Source organism: Diabrotica virgifera, chromosome 2 (assembly GCF_917563875.1).
Source record: "Diabrotica virgifera virgifera chromosome 2, PGI_DIABVI_V3a".
In the NCBI taxonomy this organism is placed as follows: Eukaryota; Metazoa; Arthropoda; class Insecta; order Coleoptera; family Chrysomelidae; genus Diabrotica; species Diabrotica virgifera.
This window is the reverse complement of record NC_065444.1, coordinates 16,493,443-16,509,141: the sequence shown is the minus strand read 5'-3', so window position 1 is coordinate 16,509,141 and position 15,699 is coordinate 16,493,443. Positions and strand designations below refer to the sequence as shown.

The following is a 15,699-nucleotide window of genomic DNA, read 5'->3' as shown; positions in this document are numbered from 1 at the left end:
GCATATGGCCGATACCTATATATTTGCAAATAGTGAAAATACTTAATGTATATGAGATATCTACGCACCCTATAAATTATCAAAGTGTAATATTCTTCGCAGCTAATGCTAACGAAATGGGTAGGTAGGTAGGTACCTACATAATTTTGAATAAGTAGAAAAAACAGTCCATGACGCAAACAGATCAGCTCAGACATAATTATTAACCTGTTTTAACTTGTTAATACCTGCATTAATATTTCTAACCGGTGAACAGGATCTCACCATGTAGCAACTATATTATTATCTTACAATATTATAAAAGATAATTAAGTAGACAATTAAAATACCTTTATTATTACCTTCTTTAGTTGAACTAACAAAGAAGAAAGAACCCTGCATTCCATTCCCAAACCCAAAAAAATCTCAAAAAATAAGAGGAAATGCCAAAACATCCTTCCCATACATGAGAGGTAAATGATTTCTGTCCATTTTAGATGCTGTAGATTTAAGATTTCACAGTCTAATGTGAATCATATTAGCTAGTGCAAATTGTGCTAATATTAGACTGTGGAATGATAGAAGTGCTTTCACCAAGTTTCCTTTAAAGGTAGACGAATTTTCCTGTGAGATTTTTACCGTACAATGGCGGCAAATTGAACGCAGGAGGCCTGACCTTGGGCGTGGTGCGCTGCTCCGATTGGCCCCGGCGTCTCGAGAGGGACGGGCAAGGATGCACGTGGAAAGGACCACACGTGCAGATAACTCAGTACGTCAAAGGACTCGGCAGTGGGTGGTCAGGACTCATGACTCCTCCTCAAACAATTACTCGGTGAATCTCGGTCGATTTCGACCCCCTACCCCCACAATTTCAACGTCTCAAACCCCTCGAGAAAAGTAAATATAGTAAACAGTGTGGCTGAGGTGATATTGTTTATTTTTTGTGACTGGTGTGTTCGTTGATTGTCGTATTTGTCGTGATTTTTACCAAGGTGATATGCGGGTGGACATCGAGAAGATGGAGGTGACAGTGACAGTTATTGTGATGTTACTTTCTTTCGCCGGTGGTAGTAACATTGGGAATATTTCAGCCCGGAGCAAAAACAGGGGAAAGGGATCAATGTGGTGGTAAGGATCACCTTTTTTAAACGCATTTTTCCATAATTTATGTCTGTACTACTTCTGCATTGTCCGGACTTTTGTATCATTGACAGGATGAAACACTTTCATGTTGCATTAAGGATTTTTTAATTGTTAATAATTTAAACAAATAAAACTACAAAATGTTTACTAATTATCGATTAACTAAGTGTTATGTTAAAAACAATTCGTACTTATAGAACAAAGGCAGATACCTACTTGCCGAAATATTTTTTAGTTGTCCATTTTTATTTAATGGTATAATAGGTAGGTAGATATTTTTAATGGCTTATATCAAAATTATTTCTTTTAAAAGGGCAAGCGATCTTAAGACTTTTTACTTCAAAAATGTTTTTGGCATTATACTTGATTGAATCTTTTATTAAGATTATTTCTTTTAAAGGGCAAGTGATCTCAAGCTAAAGACTGTTTTTACACCTATTTCTTTTGCAAAGAAATTTGTACTGAAGAAAATTAATTTGTTTTTTGTGAATGTCAGTTTTTCAACTTTTATTACATTGTCATTGGTCTTTGGTATGTTTTTGAAGATATTTTCTGATGACATTTTACTTTTTAATTTAATTTTTACTTTAACTTAATTTTTTTATTAATCAAAAGTGCTATTTATATTTGACGTTTACTTTAAAATTTCAAACCTTTTGACACCGATTTCTGGGTTAAGAGTAGAAACGTGAAATAAATTATTTTTATTTATTTTGTATTAAGTATTTACCTATGCTTAATTGCCAAAAATTAATTAAAAATCCTCCTAACTGACCTCCTTGTGATGTTATTATAAGTATTATTAATGAAGTCAGTACCTCCATTTTTATGTGATAGTTTTATTTAAATTATTCGGTTTGTGGTTTCTATTGCATAATTACTATAATAAAAACAAATTACTCACTTTTTTTGAACAATTTTATTTACATAAATTTGTTAATTAGGTACTAGAGATTTGAAAAGTAAAAGTATTTTATAGGAGAATATAAAATATCTCAGGAAATAACAGAATGAGTAGGTAGGTACCACAGTTTTATTTGTTATTGATACTTAATAATTTCGTGAATTGAATTAATTATAAATTATGCAGTTGTTCAATAAATTAGAACAAAATTATTTTCAATACATTTTTTTGAGAATACATTTTAATGTCTTTAGCAAGAAGGAGACATACCTGTTGATACTCTATTATTATTAGATCCTTATTAGAATTATGTTTTAATGTGCAATTATATCATTCTAATTTAAATGTTATGAACTATAAAGGTACTTTACTTTTGATCGAAATTTATATTTTTTATATACCTCGTATAAAATTAATAAAATTTTACATATGATGGTTGCATCATAAATCTTAGAACATGAAGAGGTTTTTATTAAGACTAACTTTTCTTCGTCAAATTAAAAATAAAAGAGTTATAAATGAAAATGTTGTTGGTATCCATAATTTGAGAAAAATATTCAAATATTTTTTTCCATTAGAAGGATGTAATGGCACATATCAGACCATAATTTTTTATACCAAACAATATTATTTCATATACTGTCGGTTCGCTAAACTCACACAACTGTTTAGTGATTTTAGTCAATAATTTTGCCAATTTGGCAAAAAAATAATTACTAATTAGTTAATAATTACTAAATAATTAGTAATTTTGTCAATTTTGCCAAAATTCGCAAAAACAAAAAAATTACCTACTAAAATTACTAGCCAGTTGTGTCGAGTTTAGCGAACCGACTATATTTTAATTTCATAGCAAATGGAACAGTCCATTTATCATAAAGGGGAGGCCGTATACCCGTATAAACATTTTTAAAGCTGTTAATAAATAATTATTGCTTTTAAAATATACTCAAATTGTATTGTTGATCATCTTATTTATTTTATATAATAATTAAATTCACTATCAAATGTCATTGATGTTTTATTAATACTTAATTTAAAATTTAGTTTGACATTCACGAAGTGTCAAACTCAAATGTAAATGACCTATGCTTTGCTTAACAAATTGAGATTAAAAAACCAGCCTACTTAATAGCAACGATTTCAGCTGGACGCTGGACGTGTAGTGTGTCGGCAGAAAAAAAAAAGAATGTGTGTACTTTCGCACGTAAGAAGTTATACTTCTATTATATGATTTCAACGAAATCAATATAAGAAAAAAAGACTAAGTTTTCACTCTAATGGCATGTAAAACAACATAATGAAGTACTACTAGTGTAAAACTATTCCACACCCCACCAGAATGAAAACAATGGGAACCTTCTCCGGTTGAAATTGAAAATTGAAAATGGTTATTCATTTTTGAAATCAATATACTTTAAACAGTTTCTCTACTACTTTCCAAAATTTTTTATTAAAACAATACCAAAAATTAAAAAAATAAAAGAATAAAACACACAAACACATTGAAAAATGCCACAAATGATTTCTGAACAATAATTGTTGCCAAAAATTTTAATTAAATACGTATTTTCTGAAAAAAATTATATAATAATATACTTACAATCATAAAATCTATAAAAAAAAATAAAAAAATAACAACTTGCTTGGGGCTTGATTTCCCACTAGACCACTTTCGCGTATACGTCATGTGGAAATATACACAAACTAAACGTTTACACCATAAATTTTTGACATTTTGTTTATTTATATGAATTTAATCAAATTATTAGTTTCATTTTTGTCGAATTAAAATACAACAAAATATAGAGTAAGAAAACGATATAAGATGAAGATTTGTAGAAAGTTTGTTCGTAATCAGATTATGTAAATTAAAGCATTGCCTACTAATAGGTAACTACATTATCTTTTTTTACATTTTCCAAATAGATAGGTATGAAGATAATTTTTTATTGGAATACAACTGAAATATTTAGAATTACGTACCTGCGGCTTTTCAAAACTATTTAAAAAGTCACTATAATTATAAATTTGATTTTATTTCTGTCCTCACAACAATAAAAACTAATATATACAATATTTTTGTTTATCGATAACCTCCATATTTTGAACAATTTATTGACAGATCATTTCAACACCCAATCAGAGCCCGTATAACGACTAATACCATACTGTCGGTGTGCGCATGCGCGCAGATTAATAAAATTTCACCCTCAATGAAATCGCGCCTAAAGAAGTATAACTTCAAAAACGATTGTGACGTCACATTTTAGACTTTGAAGTCGATTATCTCGAAGAAGGTTAGAAATATCGAAATGCCGGTTTCAGATTTGGATTCAGAAGAAAAAACTACATAAGAATCCATTGATAAATCTGATCTGAGTTTGAGTATTGTAGGAGCGGCAACGCAATAACACACACACTTTTGCGAATTTATAAACGAAATCTTTTCGTTGAAAATAGGTATATGGATGGCTCTTCCTTATACGTATGCTTGAGAGTATATTTTGAGTTTTATTATTATCTATTATTTGTTATTCATAATAAAATTGATATGTATATACATTTGCTAATATCTTCTCTCATACTCCTCATCTTTGTGCTTGTTTTGGCATGTATTTTTTTTATATGTATTGAATTAAAAATATCTACATCACACAAAATTCGGTAGATACTTATATGCTATAACAAAGGAGAGCGAAACCAGGAAGCTTAATAGCCACTTTACAATAATTAGCCACAATTTCTTGCAGCAATAGAAATTGCATCGTGTCATACGCGAATTGCACAGAAAAGCTGCAACTTCTTGCAGCAATTTCTTGCTGCAGGAAGTTGCAGCTAAATACAACATGTCCTATTGTTTATGCAATTTTTTCTGCAATTTGGTTATATTTTTAGTGACTTTTAAGGCTACACTCTTTGTTTTTACTACATTGACATCTGTCATCCTAAATTTCAAACTAAACAATTTTTTAACAAAACTAGAGAAACTTTTTACCAATTTCACGCTGCACAGATAACATTATTCTGGTGTATAACTTTAATTATGAACATAGGGATTAAAAAAACTATTTTCTATTTGTATTTCTTACAACTTGTTTCCTTTTGTAAATGAATAAATAGGTATACTTTCATTAGGTATTAAATAATTGATTTTGTTATAATAGGTACATATTATTATAATTTTCTCCAATTATAATCTAACATTTTTAATCTAATATCTGATAACTCTAAGCAAAAAATTACATTTAATTTATAAAAACAACATAACCTAAAATTTATGATATTTTGTCAAAGATTCTGTCTATTTCATGGCAGTTTATGCAATTGCTTGCACCGTGTAATCACTTTATTAAAGAAAGTTAGTTGCAACTTATTGCACAAGTTCTTGCACAAGAAATTGTGCAATTAATTGCGCAATTACTTGCATCGTGTAAAGTGGCTATAAAAGTGGATATGATCATGATCGCATCAAATGACAGGCGACAATAGTTGTCACGATATCTCTACACATGAACTGATAGGTATATAGATTCAAAATTTTGTATATCTATACCGTAGGAATTACTTGCTCATCCGTGAAAGGAGGATCCGAATTTTGGATTCGGAAAATTTCTCTTTCAGAATATATCATTGATTAATCACGAACTAAAGATTCCTTACGAAAATTCGACGCAAAGGAAGACTGTAGGTACAGGTATTCCAATATTGTCGGGATATATAAGGTTAGAACTACTCCTAATAATGCGCTGGTGTTAGTGTTACCTGTTATCTACTCTTCTTTATGGCTTAGAAGCGTGGACACTAAAACATGCATCTGTATAAGATGACGGCGTTTGAATTGTGGTGTTACAGAAGAATCCTACGAATACCATGAATTTAAAGAATGTCAAACGTGAAAGTACCTAGAAGAATAGGAAATGGAACGGAGACAATATTAACTATCAAAAGGTGAAAACGAGTACCTGCTGTTACAGAATTGAATTTGCAAAATAGCCATTAGATCAATAATGGCATGCGACAAAAACATGATCTGATACAGAGAAGAAAAAGAATGCTAGAAACAGCGGAAATGAAAACTCTTAGGAAAATCGATGGTAAGACACTATTGCATAGAGCCAGAAGTAGGTACAGATCTACAACGGAGATGCAAGATAGAAAACATTATTGACTGGGTATAAGAAATAGAAGAGTAGAATGGAATAAGCTGAATGACAACATAGAGAGTAGTAAAGACGTTACACAATAGGAAGACGATCTGTGGGAAGACCAGGAAAACGATGGAATGACACCTAGCTTACTGGAATCGCATTTAAAAACATGACAGATTGATGTCTACACAAGAAGATAAATTTTTCATAATGATTACATTGTCTTTTGTGACAAAGAGAAAGTTTAGGTTAAGCAAATAATTACACAGGTCTGCTACCAAAAAATTGTTTAAAATTTAATAAGTGATTTTCATTATGTTTTCAACACTGATGCCGGGAAAAATAGTGAAAAAATTCCATCACGTACAGTTATTTCACAAAATGATAATAAAGAGTTATTAGGAGAAAGTGATTTTCATACTGTTTTCAATGCTGATTTTGGGAAAAATAGTGGAAACATTCTATCAAATACAGTTATTTCACAAAAATAAAGAGTAATTATGAGAAAGCAGCAGTATTTTGTACAATACTACGATCCTGGCACAACCGATCCCCATTCCATTCTTACAATTTGAGCTGAAGGATTTAGTAAGAGATCTAGGCCTTTCTAAAGAATGGGCAGAAGTTTTAGGATCTAGAATAAAAAATAAACATATGCTGGTTCCGGATCAATCTTTCTCTTGGTATCGATGTACGGAAAGGAAATTTGTATCTTTTTTCTCCCAAGAAGATGACCTGGTGTTAAGCAAACTCTGCTACTCAGACCACAAATGTACACTATGTGGTGATTTAAAAGTTATTTCAATGCTGCTTGGTTAACAAAGTGCTATACAAAGTTCCCTTGCTTTCTCTATGTAGGGACAGTAGAGACAGAAAGCAACACTACATAAAAATATTGGGCCCTGAGAGAAAGCTACAAGTAGGAGTTAAAAATGTTGAGAGGAAAAGCTTTGTGGATCCCAAAAAGGTCATACTTCCACCACTTCACATTAAGTTAGGGCTGATTAAACAATTTTTCAAGGCACTGAATAAAGAAGGGGAGTGTTTCAGATATCTTTGTGGACTGTGGACAGTATCCTGGTTTATCCACGGCAAAACTAAAGGAAGAAATCTTTGTCGGACTGGACATTAGAAAACTATTGAGAAATCCCAACTTTGTGGACAAAATGAAAAGGCGACTTGGACATCTTTTAAATTAGGTGTTACCAATTTCCTCGGTAACAAAAGAGATCCAAACTACAAGACAATCGTCGCAGACATGATCGACAACTTTAAGAAGTTTGGCTGTAACATGAGCATTATAAGCTTTACTTTCTCCACTCACATCTTGAGTACTTCCCGGCAAACATTGGTGATGTCAGTGAAAAGCAGGGCGAAAGATTCCACCGAGACATCAAAGAAATGGAAAGAAGATACCAAGGAAGATAAAACGTCAGCATGATAGCAGACTACTGCTGGGTGATGAAAAGAGATGATCTTCAACGAGTCCACAGCCGGAAAAGCAGTAAAAGAAGCTTCGACAGAAAGCGTTAGCGTTATCATAAGGACTTTTGAGCTTAAAAAATAAATGTAAGTGTACCGGCAATGTAGATTAGAACATGACTAATAAATAAAATAAATTTTATACCGTTGGAAAGAGGTGAAAGGTTGCTTACATTTTGTTATTATACCCAAATATACCCCCTAATTTGTGAGAAAACCTGACGTGATAGACAAAAATGGTTTACATTTTTGAAATCAGCGCTGAAAAGTACATCAACGTCAGTTATCAAATTTCAAACAACTTTAAAAAAATATTTTTTGCAGGCCTGTGTTATGTATATAGCTCTTCAAAATTACAATACATAGATTTAAGAAGCGTAATTAAAAATGAGATTTCACATTTATGTTCCCAAATGAACAATATTTTATCGCCTCTCTGTTATTTTCTTGTATCGCATTTTTCGTATAAATGCTGTTTAATTTTTCGCAACTTCACTCTTAATTACTAAATAAAAAGCCTATAAAACTAGTATCTAAGTGCCTAAAGTTCCGTAACATTGAATTTACGTTCCCTTCAATGATTTTACGAGCAGCTTTAACAGCATTAAAACATTTTATTACTAGGGTTGATAAGGTAAGTTTAGTAAAAGTTATGAGCTTACATTGTGGTATCTTTCCTCTGTTACCGTAACTGCAAATTATATATTAGAAAAGCTAAAGCCGCGATTCAATGGAGTGTGACGTGCCATGATTTACTAGTTTACGTTGGCAAAGAGAAATAGAAAATACATATCGTCGGCCTCATATAAAATGTGCCTAAGTCCAAATTAACAAATTTTACAGGAGACGAAAAAAACTGATTTAAAGAATGATTTTGACTTAAAACTTTATCTTATTTGCCACAGTTACTTAGAATAGTGTCCGTTAGCCTTCTCATAAATAGATCTATTTTTAAAATATTATTACTTTAAAAATGGAGTAAGGCAACTTTCATTTTTGAAATAAGAAAAAATATTGGAGTTGGGCAATTTTTAATATTTGTTACTCCATTTAATAACAAAAATCATGAAGACATATGCGTAACTCCATAAAAAGTCTCCAAAAATAAACTGTGAAAAATGCTTAAGTCCCACAAGAAAAACGAATGTGAGTTTTAAGGATAATAATGCTACTTAAATGTAATTAACACAAAAACTATAATAATATGATGAAATTGAACTTGCCTTCAATAATAGTTTACACTATTTCCTTAAAGATATGTTAGCTTATAATATTTTTCTTGAAGATATAACACAGCAGCAGCAAAAGCACATCTAACCTGAATGACAATGACGGACTTTGGCAATTTGCATGTGATTCACCCAACGCCGTGGAGTTGGGTAGAATTCTTTTTTGTGGTTCTAGCGACATCTATTGACTTTTTTGAACTTTTTTGTCTTGCTATGCAATAAATATTTACACCACTAGTGTTGGCGGTAGCAATTTTAGCAAGTTGGTTAGTTTTTACAATAATAAAAATTCCAACACAATGTCATTATTCAAAAGGTCTATTCGTGCAGCACATCCTGAATTTACCCAGAGGGAGATCGACTGCGCATTACAAAATTGGGCGTTCGATAAGGTCGAATTTTCCCCTGTGAACAGCTAATGCGCAGGTGTTCTCCCTCCGGGGCATGCTGCGCGAATACGGCTAAAATTACCATGAACCTGACTGTATCAGTGGCTAGCCGAGTTAAAAGGGTCTGTTTAGTGATGAGCAAAACAAGAACAAGACCAAGACCAGGCTAGTCTTGGTCTTGGTCTTGTTCTTGCAAGCTTGGTCTTGGTCTTGGTCTTGCAGCTAAAAGGCAGTCTTGGTCTTGGTCTTGGTCTTGCACTAGCTGGTCTTGTTCTTGGTCTTGGTCTTGCTGCAAGAGTCTTGCTGGTCTTGCTTTTTTAGTAGTAATAATTTGAACCAAACAATTTCGAATAAAACGTACATTGAAATAAATAAAGATGTGAAGAATGAAACTATATTATTTGCTTTAAAATTTTAACAGAATGTAGAATATAGTTTCAAACGGATACCAATTTTAACATTATACATTCACCTAATGACCTAATTATTTCTCTCTATATAAAGAGACTAGAGTATATTTTTATAATGGTAATGTTTACCAGTAGGAAAAACCTGTATTTACAACCCTTGTTGCAATTGCCGGCCTTCGGTTGTGTCACGTTGTGTTTTGTATGCTGTCGATATCTGCCGCCTGCCTTCAGACCACGTCTTGAGTCTGGATTATTGTTTATTGCCCCTGTATTTTAATAAAATGTTAAAGAAAAAGAGCTTCTTAAAGGTGCCACAAATGGTCGGGGACCTTCAGTTCACGGATTTTACGAAAAGGGATAAACGGTTTATAATTGTTAACAGATAATGATCTGCTCCTTTCACTCGAACACTGTAGTATTTATCCTACGAGGGTCAAATTTAAGAACATAAATTAAATTTTTTTAAGAGAACACAAAAATCAAATATTTTTTACTCTATTTAATCATTATTTAATATAATTAACTTTTTTATAAACTAACTAAAACATACTTTTTAGTAAATACGTTCATATTTACCATGCCTGTTTATAGACCTAATACTATAACATAATAACTATACCTAATCGGGAGTTATAAACGCCTAATTCTGTAATTTGTTATCTTGCAGTTCTTTAATTTTATTTAAACTACATTGCTCTCGTAACACGAGTGTTTCGCACTTTTTATTTTCACATATTTTTGGATTGAATACCCATTATGACATTTAAAAAGTTGAAAATATTCGGATGTGGGTAGTAAAAACTAGAATTTAAAACACACTGAAATTATGCGCATGCATTTCAAGTGCGGCACATACTATTTGTAGTACTGGCCCTTTCTGCGGAAAACCTAGATTCTTCCAAATAGTTTTCAACAATGAAATCAGTAAACTTCTTTACGCGTTTGTCATCCGGGATTTTCACAAATAATTCAACTTCCAACTTTCGTTGATTTTAAAAAATTAATCCAAAAAATAATTTTAAAAATTTCCCAGTATCGAAATTTTTGTCATTATATTCAGAAACTGAACCTAAGCTTTGGATTTTGCGATACCAAGCTTGACACATTACAATCGACAAGCAGTTATTTTTTATTTAGGCCACAATGCTTTCACAGCATTGTGAATCCCTTTTCAAAATTTATTGATATTTTTTGTATTAATTTTAAATTTAACGACCTACATTTTTCCTCGATTATGCGAAAAGAATTGAAATAAGTGTCAGTATTTTTATTAGCCAAAAAAGCGAAAACTACTGGTACATAAAAACCGTTTTTAATTGCATTTCTTTTTAAATGGATTACCCTATCTATAATTACATTTTTTTGTCTCACAAGTAATTTCAATTGTCCTTGAACTGTCGCCGTTTGAAAACTTGCCTTCTAGACACTTTGAAGGTTGAGAAAATGCAAATCGTTTGACTTAATCAAAACGACTTAAAAATATAACCAAAATATTATGTATTTTAAAAATTCGATATTGTTTAAGGTTTCTTACAATGTCAGTATATATTATTGAACTAAAAAATAAAGTTAAATAATAAAAACCAATTTTTCTCAAAAAAGTGCAAGAGTCTTGCAGGTTGGTCTTGTTCTTGCGTGGTCTTGAAGGTTCGGTCTTGGTCTTGGTCTTGTTCTTGCAAGCTTGGTCTTGGTCTTGGTCTTGCAACCAAAAGTCAAAAGAGCGCAAGACCAAGACCAGTCTCGCTCATCACTAGGTCTGTTTCAGCTTCTGATTTCTCTTAAACTGAGCTCGTTTACCGACAAATGATGGAACACTTCTCACTAATCCAGGCTGGCTATAAATAGAGGGTTCAATCGACCTTAAATCACAAATTCTGAGTGAAATAACGGTATTTCACGTTGCTGTGATTCCCGTCTTTAGTTTTTATCTTTTTCTGTTACATATATTATCTATTTCTCAAGGCGTGCTACACCAAGTTCTGTTGAATCCCAGCTTAAGACATGGGTGGACATATGTTCAGAAAATATAATGAGTTGGGGAGAACCATCCTTTTTGACGAACGATTGACTATACTCGGACCAAGTCAGTACAACTAAAAACATGAAGAGAAGTATCCATACTTACTCAAATGTGGTCTCGAGGTAAACCAATTACAAAAAACTCGAAGATGTACCACAAGGTTATTTATTATTGTTAAAAAACATATGAAAGGACGCGTTTCGGCTTTACACAAGCCATCATCAGCTTAAATACAGGACAAAAACAACGGACTGACCAGAAAAACAGGAAGGAGGAAGAATCAGCTAGTTTACATTACAAAATATATAGATGTACACATTTCTTCATTAATAATTAGCTATTAATAGCATTTTGTTATTATTGTATTGTAAAATCCTCAAGAACTACCGCATGTAGAGGAACCACCCAAGGATCTATATATTTTATAATGTAAACTAGCTGATTCTTCCTCCTTCCTGTTTTTCTGGTCAGTCCGTTGTTTTTGTCCTGTATTTAAGCTGATGATGGCTTGTGTAAAGCCGAAACGCGTCCTTTCATATGTTTTTTAACAATAATAAATAACCTTGTGGTACATCTTCGAGTTTTTTGTAATTGGTTTACAATTAAAAACATTAATATACATAGAAGAAAGCCATAACAGATGAAATAACATGAATAACACAACAATATTACTTATCTCTAAATCTACTTTAAGGAGGTTAGTAAGTAATCATCATGACCACTTTCACTTGTGACACTGCAGCTATGAATAGTAAAAGTAAAGTAACAGTAGCCGAAGAACTAACTGAGCCAAACAAAGCTGGCAATGGGATAAGACAAGGGTATTTACTTAGTTCTCTATTGTTAAATCCGATCCTGGATAAAAAATAATACAAAACCTAAGAACTACTAAAGAATGCCAAATGGGAGAAAAACAACTTAAAATTATCTGCTATACAGACAACGCAATACTAATCTCTCAAATCAAAGTGAAGATTATTTACAAGGTATGCTTCATCAATTTAATACGAGTATAACCACCAGAAAATTTAACATGTTAATTTCCCCCCAAAAAAAAGAGAGCTGGAGGGTCAAATATTAGAACAAGTGATGTAGTTTAAATGTCTAGGCAACACACTATCGATGGCTCAGTAGTTTAAGTAGTAGAAGATAGAAGATCTTTAGTTAATGCCGTATAAAAATATGGCTTACTATAATATTACAGACAACGTCCAGGCTTTTCCAAAAAAAATATTAAAAAATTTGGTGGAGGAGCAGGAAATTTCAAACCAAAGTTTTCGAATATTTGGCGAATGCATCAGTTTTTTATACAACTTTCAATATCCAGTTTAATCTGATATGCATACTATTATTGTATGGTTTATAATCGTGGAATGACATGCTACAGTCTTCAATATTGTTAATAATTAGTTTTTTATGGTATATCTGTAATAATTATTATTGACTAGTTTTTAAATTTAACACGATAATAAAATAATGTCCCAATAGGGCTGGATCCCGCGTACAAAAAAAAAGTTGATTAATAGCAAGCTGAAAATTTGTTAATAGCTTAACGGTGTCTAGTCGGACAAACTTTGATGTATGGGAACACTGAAACAGGGGAAGTTTTAATTGTAGAACAGGTTAAAAATTTGGAACGTCAGACTACGTAAACGTTCCATATATATTGTCGGACAGAACTTCCAATTGGTTTGTTACCATTTCATTAAACTCTCATGCAAAAATCAGACTGGTATTTATCACCAAATGGGCATTTTAATAAGTCCAACATGAATAACATGTCAAGAAACAGGAATTATATTGGTGATACATAACAGTCTAATTTTTGCGTGAGATTTTAATGAAACGGTATCTAACAAATCAATTGGAAGTTCTGTCCGACAAAATACATGGGGCGTTTTCGTAATCTGATGTTCCAAATTTTTAAACTGTTCCACATTTAAAACTTCCAGTGTTCCCGTAGATCAAAGTTTGTCCGACTAGACACCTTTAAGCTACTAACAAATTTTCAGCTTGCTATTAATACAATTTTTTTTGATACGCGGGTTTCAGGCCTATAATGTTACGTTCTTTTGTTCTTTTTTTACAAGAACATTTACAAATGTATGAGGTACCAAATTTTATTTGCATATCTCAACTGGTTTTAGAGCAAATAAATAAATCGCCAGTTTGTAAGAAAAATTTCAACATCCCGTATCTCGGAAACGAAACATTTACAAACATACGTTTATAAAGCAAACTGTCATTATTTTTTCATGCAGAATTACCCCTTAAAGTTTATCGCACTTATTTAGAAACACCGTGTATTGATGAAGAACATGTCTAGTTGTTAAAGTACCTAACTTTTTTACTGTCGAACATAAACGAATAGAGCAAAAAACAGAATGTTAAGAAAACCTGAGGCTATAGTTGGGTTTTAATTCTAGTATTTTATAAATGCTAGAATATTCCACAGGATGATGCGAATTTTGAGAAAAAAACACAGTTTGATTCGTACACCCGGTATACAATGAAAATTTACCTGTTTAGCAACAATAGCATTACAGCGGCATTGTTAAAGAATCAGGCTATAAGATATTGAAAAAATCACTTAAATCGGCCTACATGTTTAGGAAATACGAGACATCAAAAATGACCAAATTTTTAAGTGGGCGGATTTCTATGCACGTAAGTTTAGTTCTGTATTCACTGCAGTTTTAAGCGTTTGTATTTTTAGGGATAGCGCAAAATGAGGAGAGTATCCATTGTTTCGGTATATGTCCTCTTTTGTATATTGTGGTACACAAATCTAGTATAATGTCATAAGGTTTGTAACGATGTGATGCCTCGGCGGGCGATGAGCTGCTGTTACCGGAGGGGACTGATGGAGTGTCCGTGTTTGCGCATTCCTTCTTCACGGCACCGCTGGGGGAAACCGAAGGAGAGGGCATCGAGAGCATATTTAAGGCGAGCTAGGAGAATGAGAAAAGGAGTCATGGTTCGTGTATTGAACTTACTATGGCTCAACAGCTGATGCCTCGCGTATTGAACGAGCTTCAGCTGGCCTGGCAAAGATGCGCCGTTTGTGAGGCGGAACTATGCCTAGGTAGACGCCACCGTAGTGACGTGGAGTCTTGCCACAATCGTTATCGCAGTAGGCGGTAGTAGCGAGGAACGAGTGACTGCATTGAAGTGAAATGCCGTCTCCAGGCTACGTTGTTTTAACGTAGCGAGATTATTATTGTATATATTGATTATCGTATTATTTCGATGTTGCTATTATGATCGGATAACTATAATAAAGTTTAATATTGTTTTTCCTTTGCAGAAGATGGAATTATATTTTATTTTATTTGTTTTAAACTGTATATAATTACCTTTAATATATTTGCTTTATTTTTAAATTGTGTTTTACTGAGTCTGTCGTCCTTAAAACAACTACCCGTTACAAAATGGCGCCCGAGCAAAATAAAAGCTACGCAGTTTGTAACTACCCGTTACAAATTGGCACCCGAGCAATAATTAGAACCATACAAAGACACAGACTCAGTACCAGGTCCACGTCGTGGATAAATAAATAGAACCCGTTCAAAGATGATTAAGCTTCTTTGTTTTCAGATTCTTAAGGAACCGAAACCGAGAAGGAACCGAAAATAAACGTCGCCGATGCAACGAGCAGGAAGAGTTGCGACCGTTCGCTGTAGAAAAACCTTGGCATACTGTCCCAATGGAGTTGAGGGGATCACGCCCAAGATCTACAGAAGGAAGCACCTTCTAGCCAGTCATCCGAGACCAATTTACGAATCACCGAAAAATACGACATTGTTGATGGAACCGTCAAAGATGAAACCAGCAAGAAAAATGTGACCATCTGCTGTAGAAAAACCTTGATAAGCTGTCCCAATGGATTTGAGGGGACCACGAGCAAGATCTACAGAAGGAAACATCCTCTTGACAATCATCCCAGACCAGTTTGTGAAAGAAAATCGACAGAAAGTACATGCCTTAAGGGT

General features: G+C 32.8%; 1 protein-coding gene across 1 annotated transcript in view; it reads left to right on the top strand.

Annotated features, from left to right (window-relative positions):
* Positions 1–774: 774 nt before the first annotated feature.
* The window catches only part of LOC114337054 (protein Wnt-1), a 184,273-nt gene continuing 169,348 nt past the window's right edge, over positions 775–15,699 (top strand). The window contains exon 1 of the mRNA XM_050643427.1: positions 775–1,107. Within this exon, the coding sequence (XP_050499384.1) occupies positions 977–1,107 (131 nt within the window). The 5' untranslated portion in view covers positions 775–976. The remainder of the gene's footprint in view (positions 1,108–15,699) is intronic.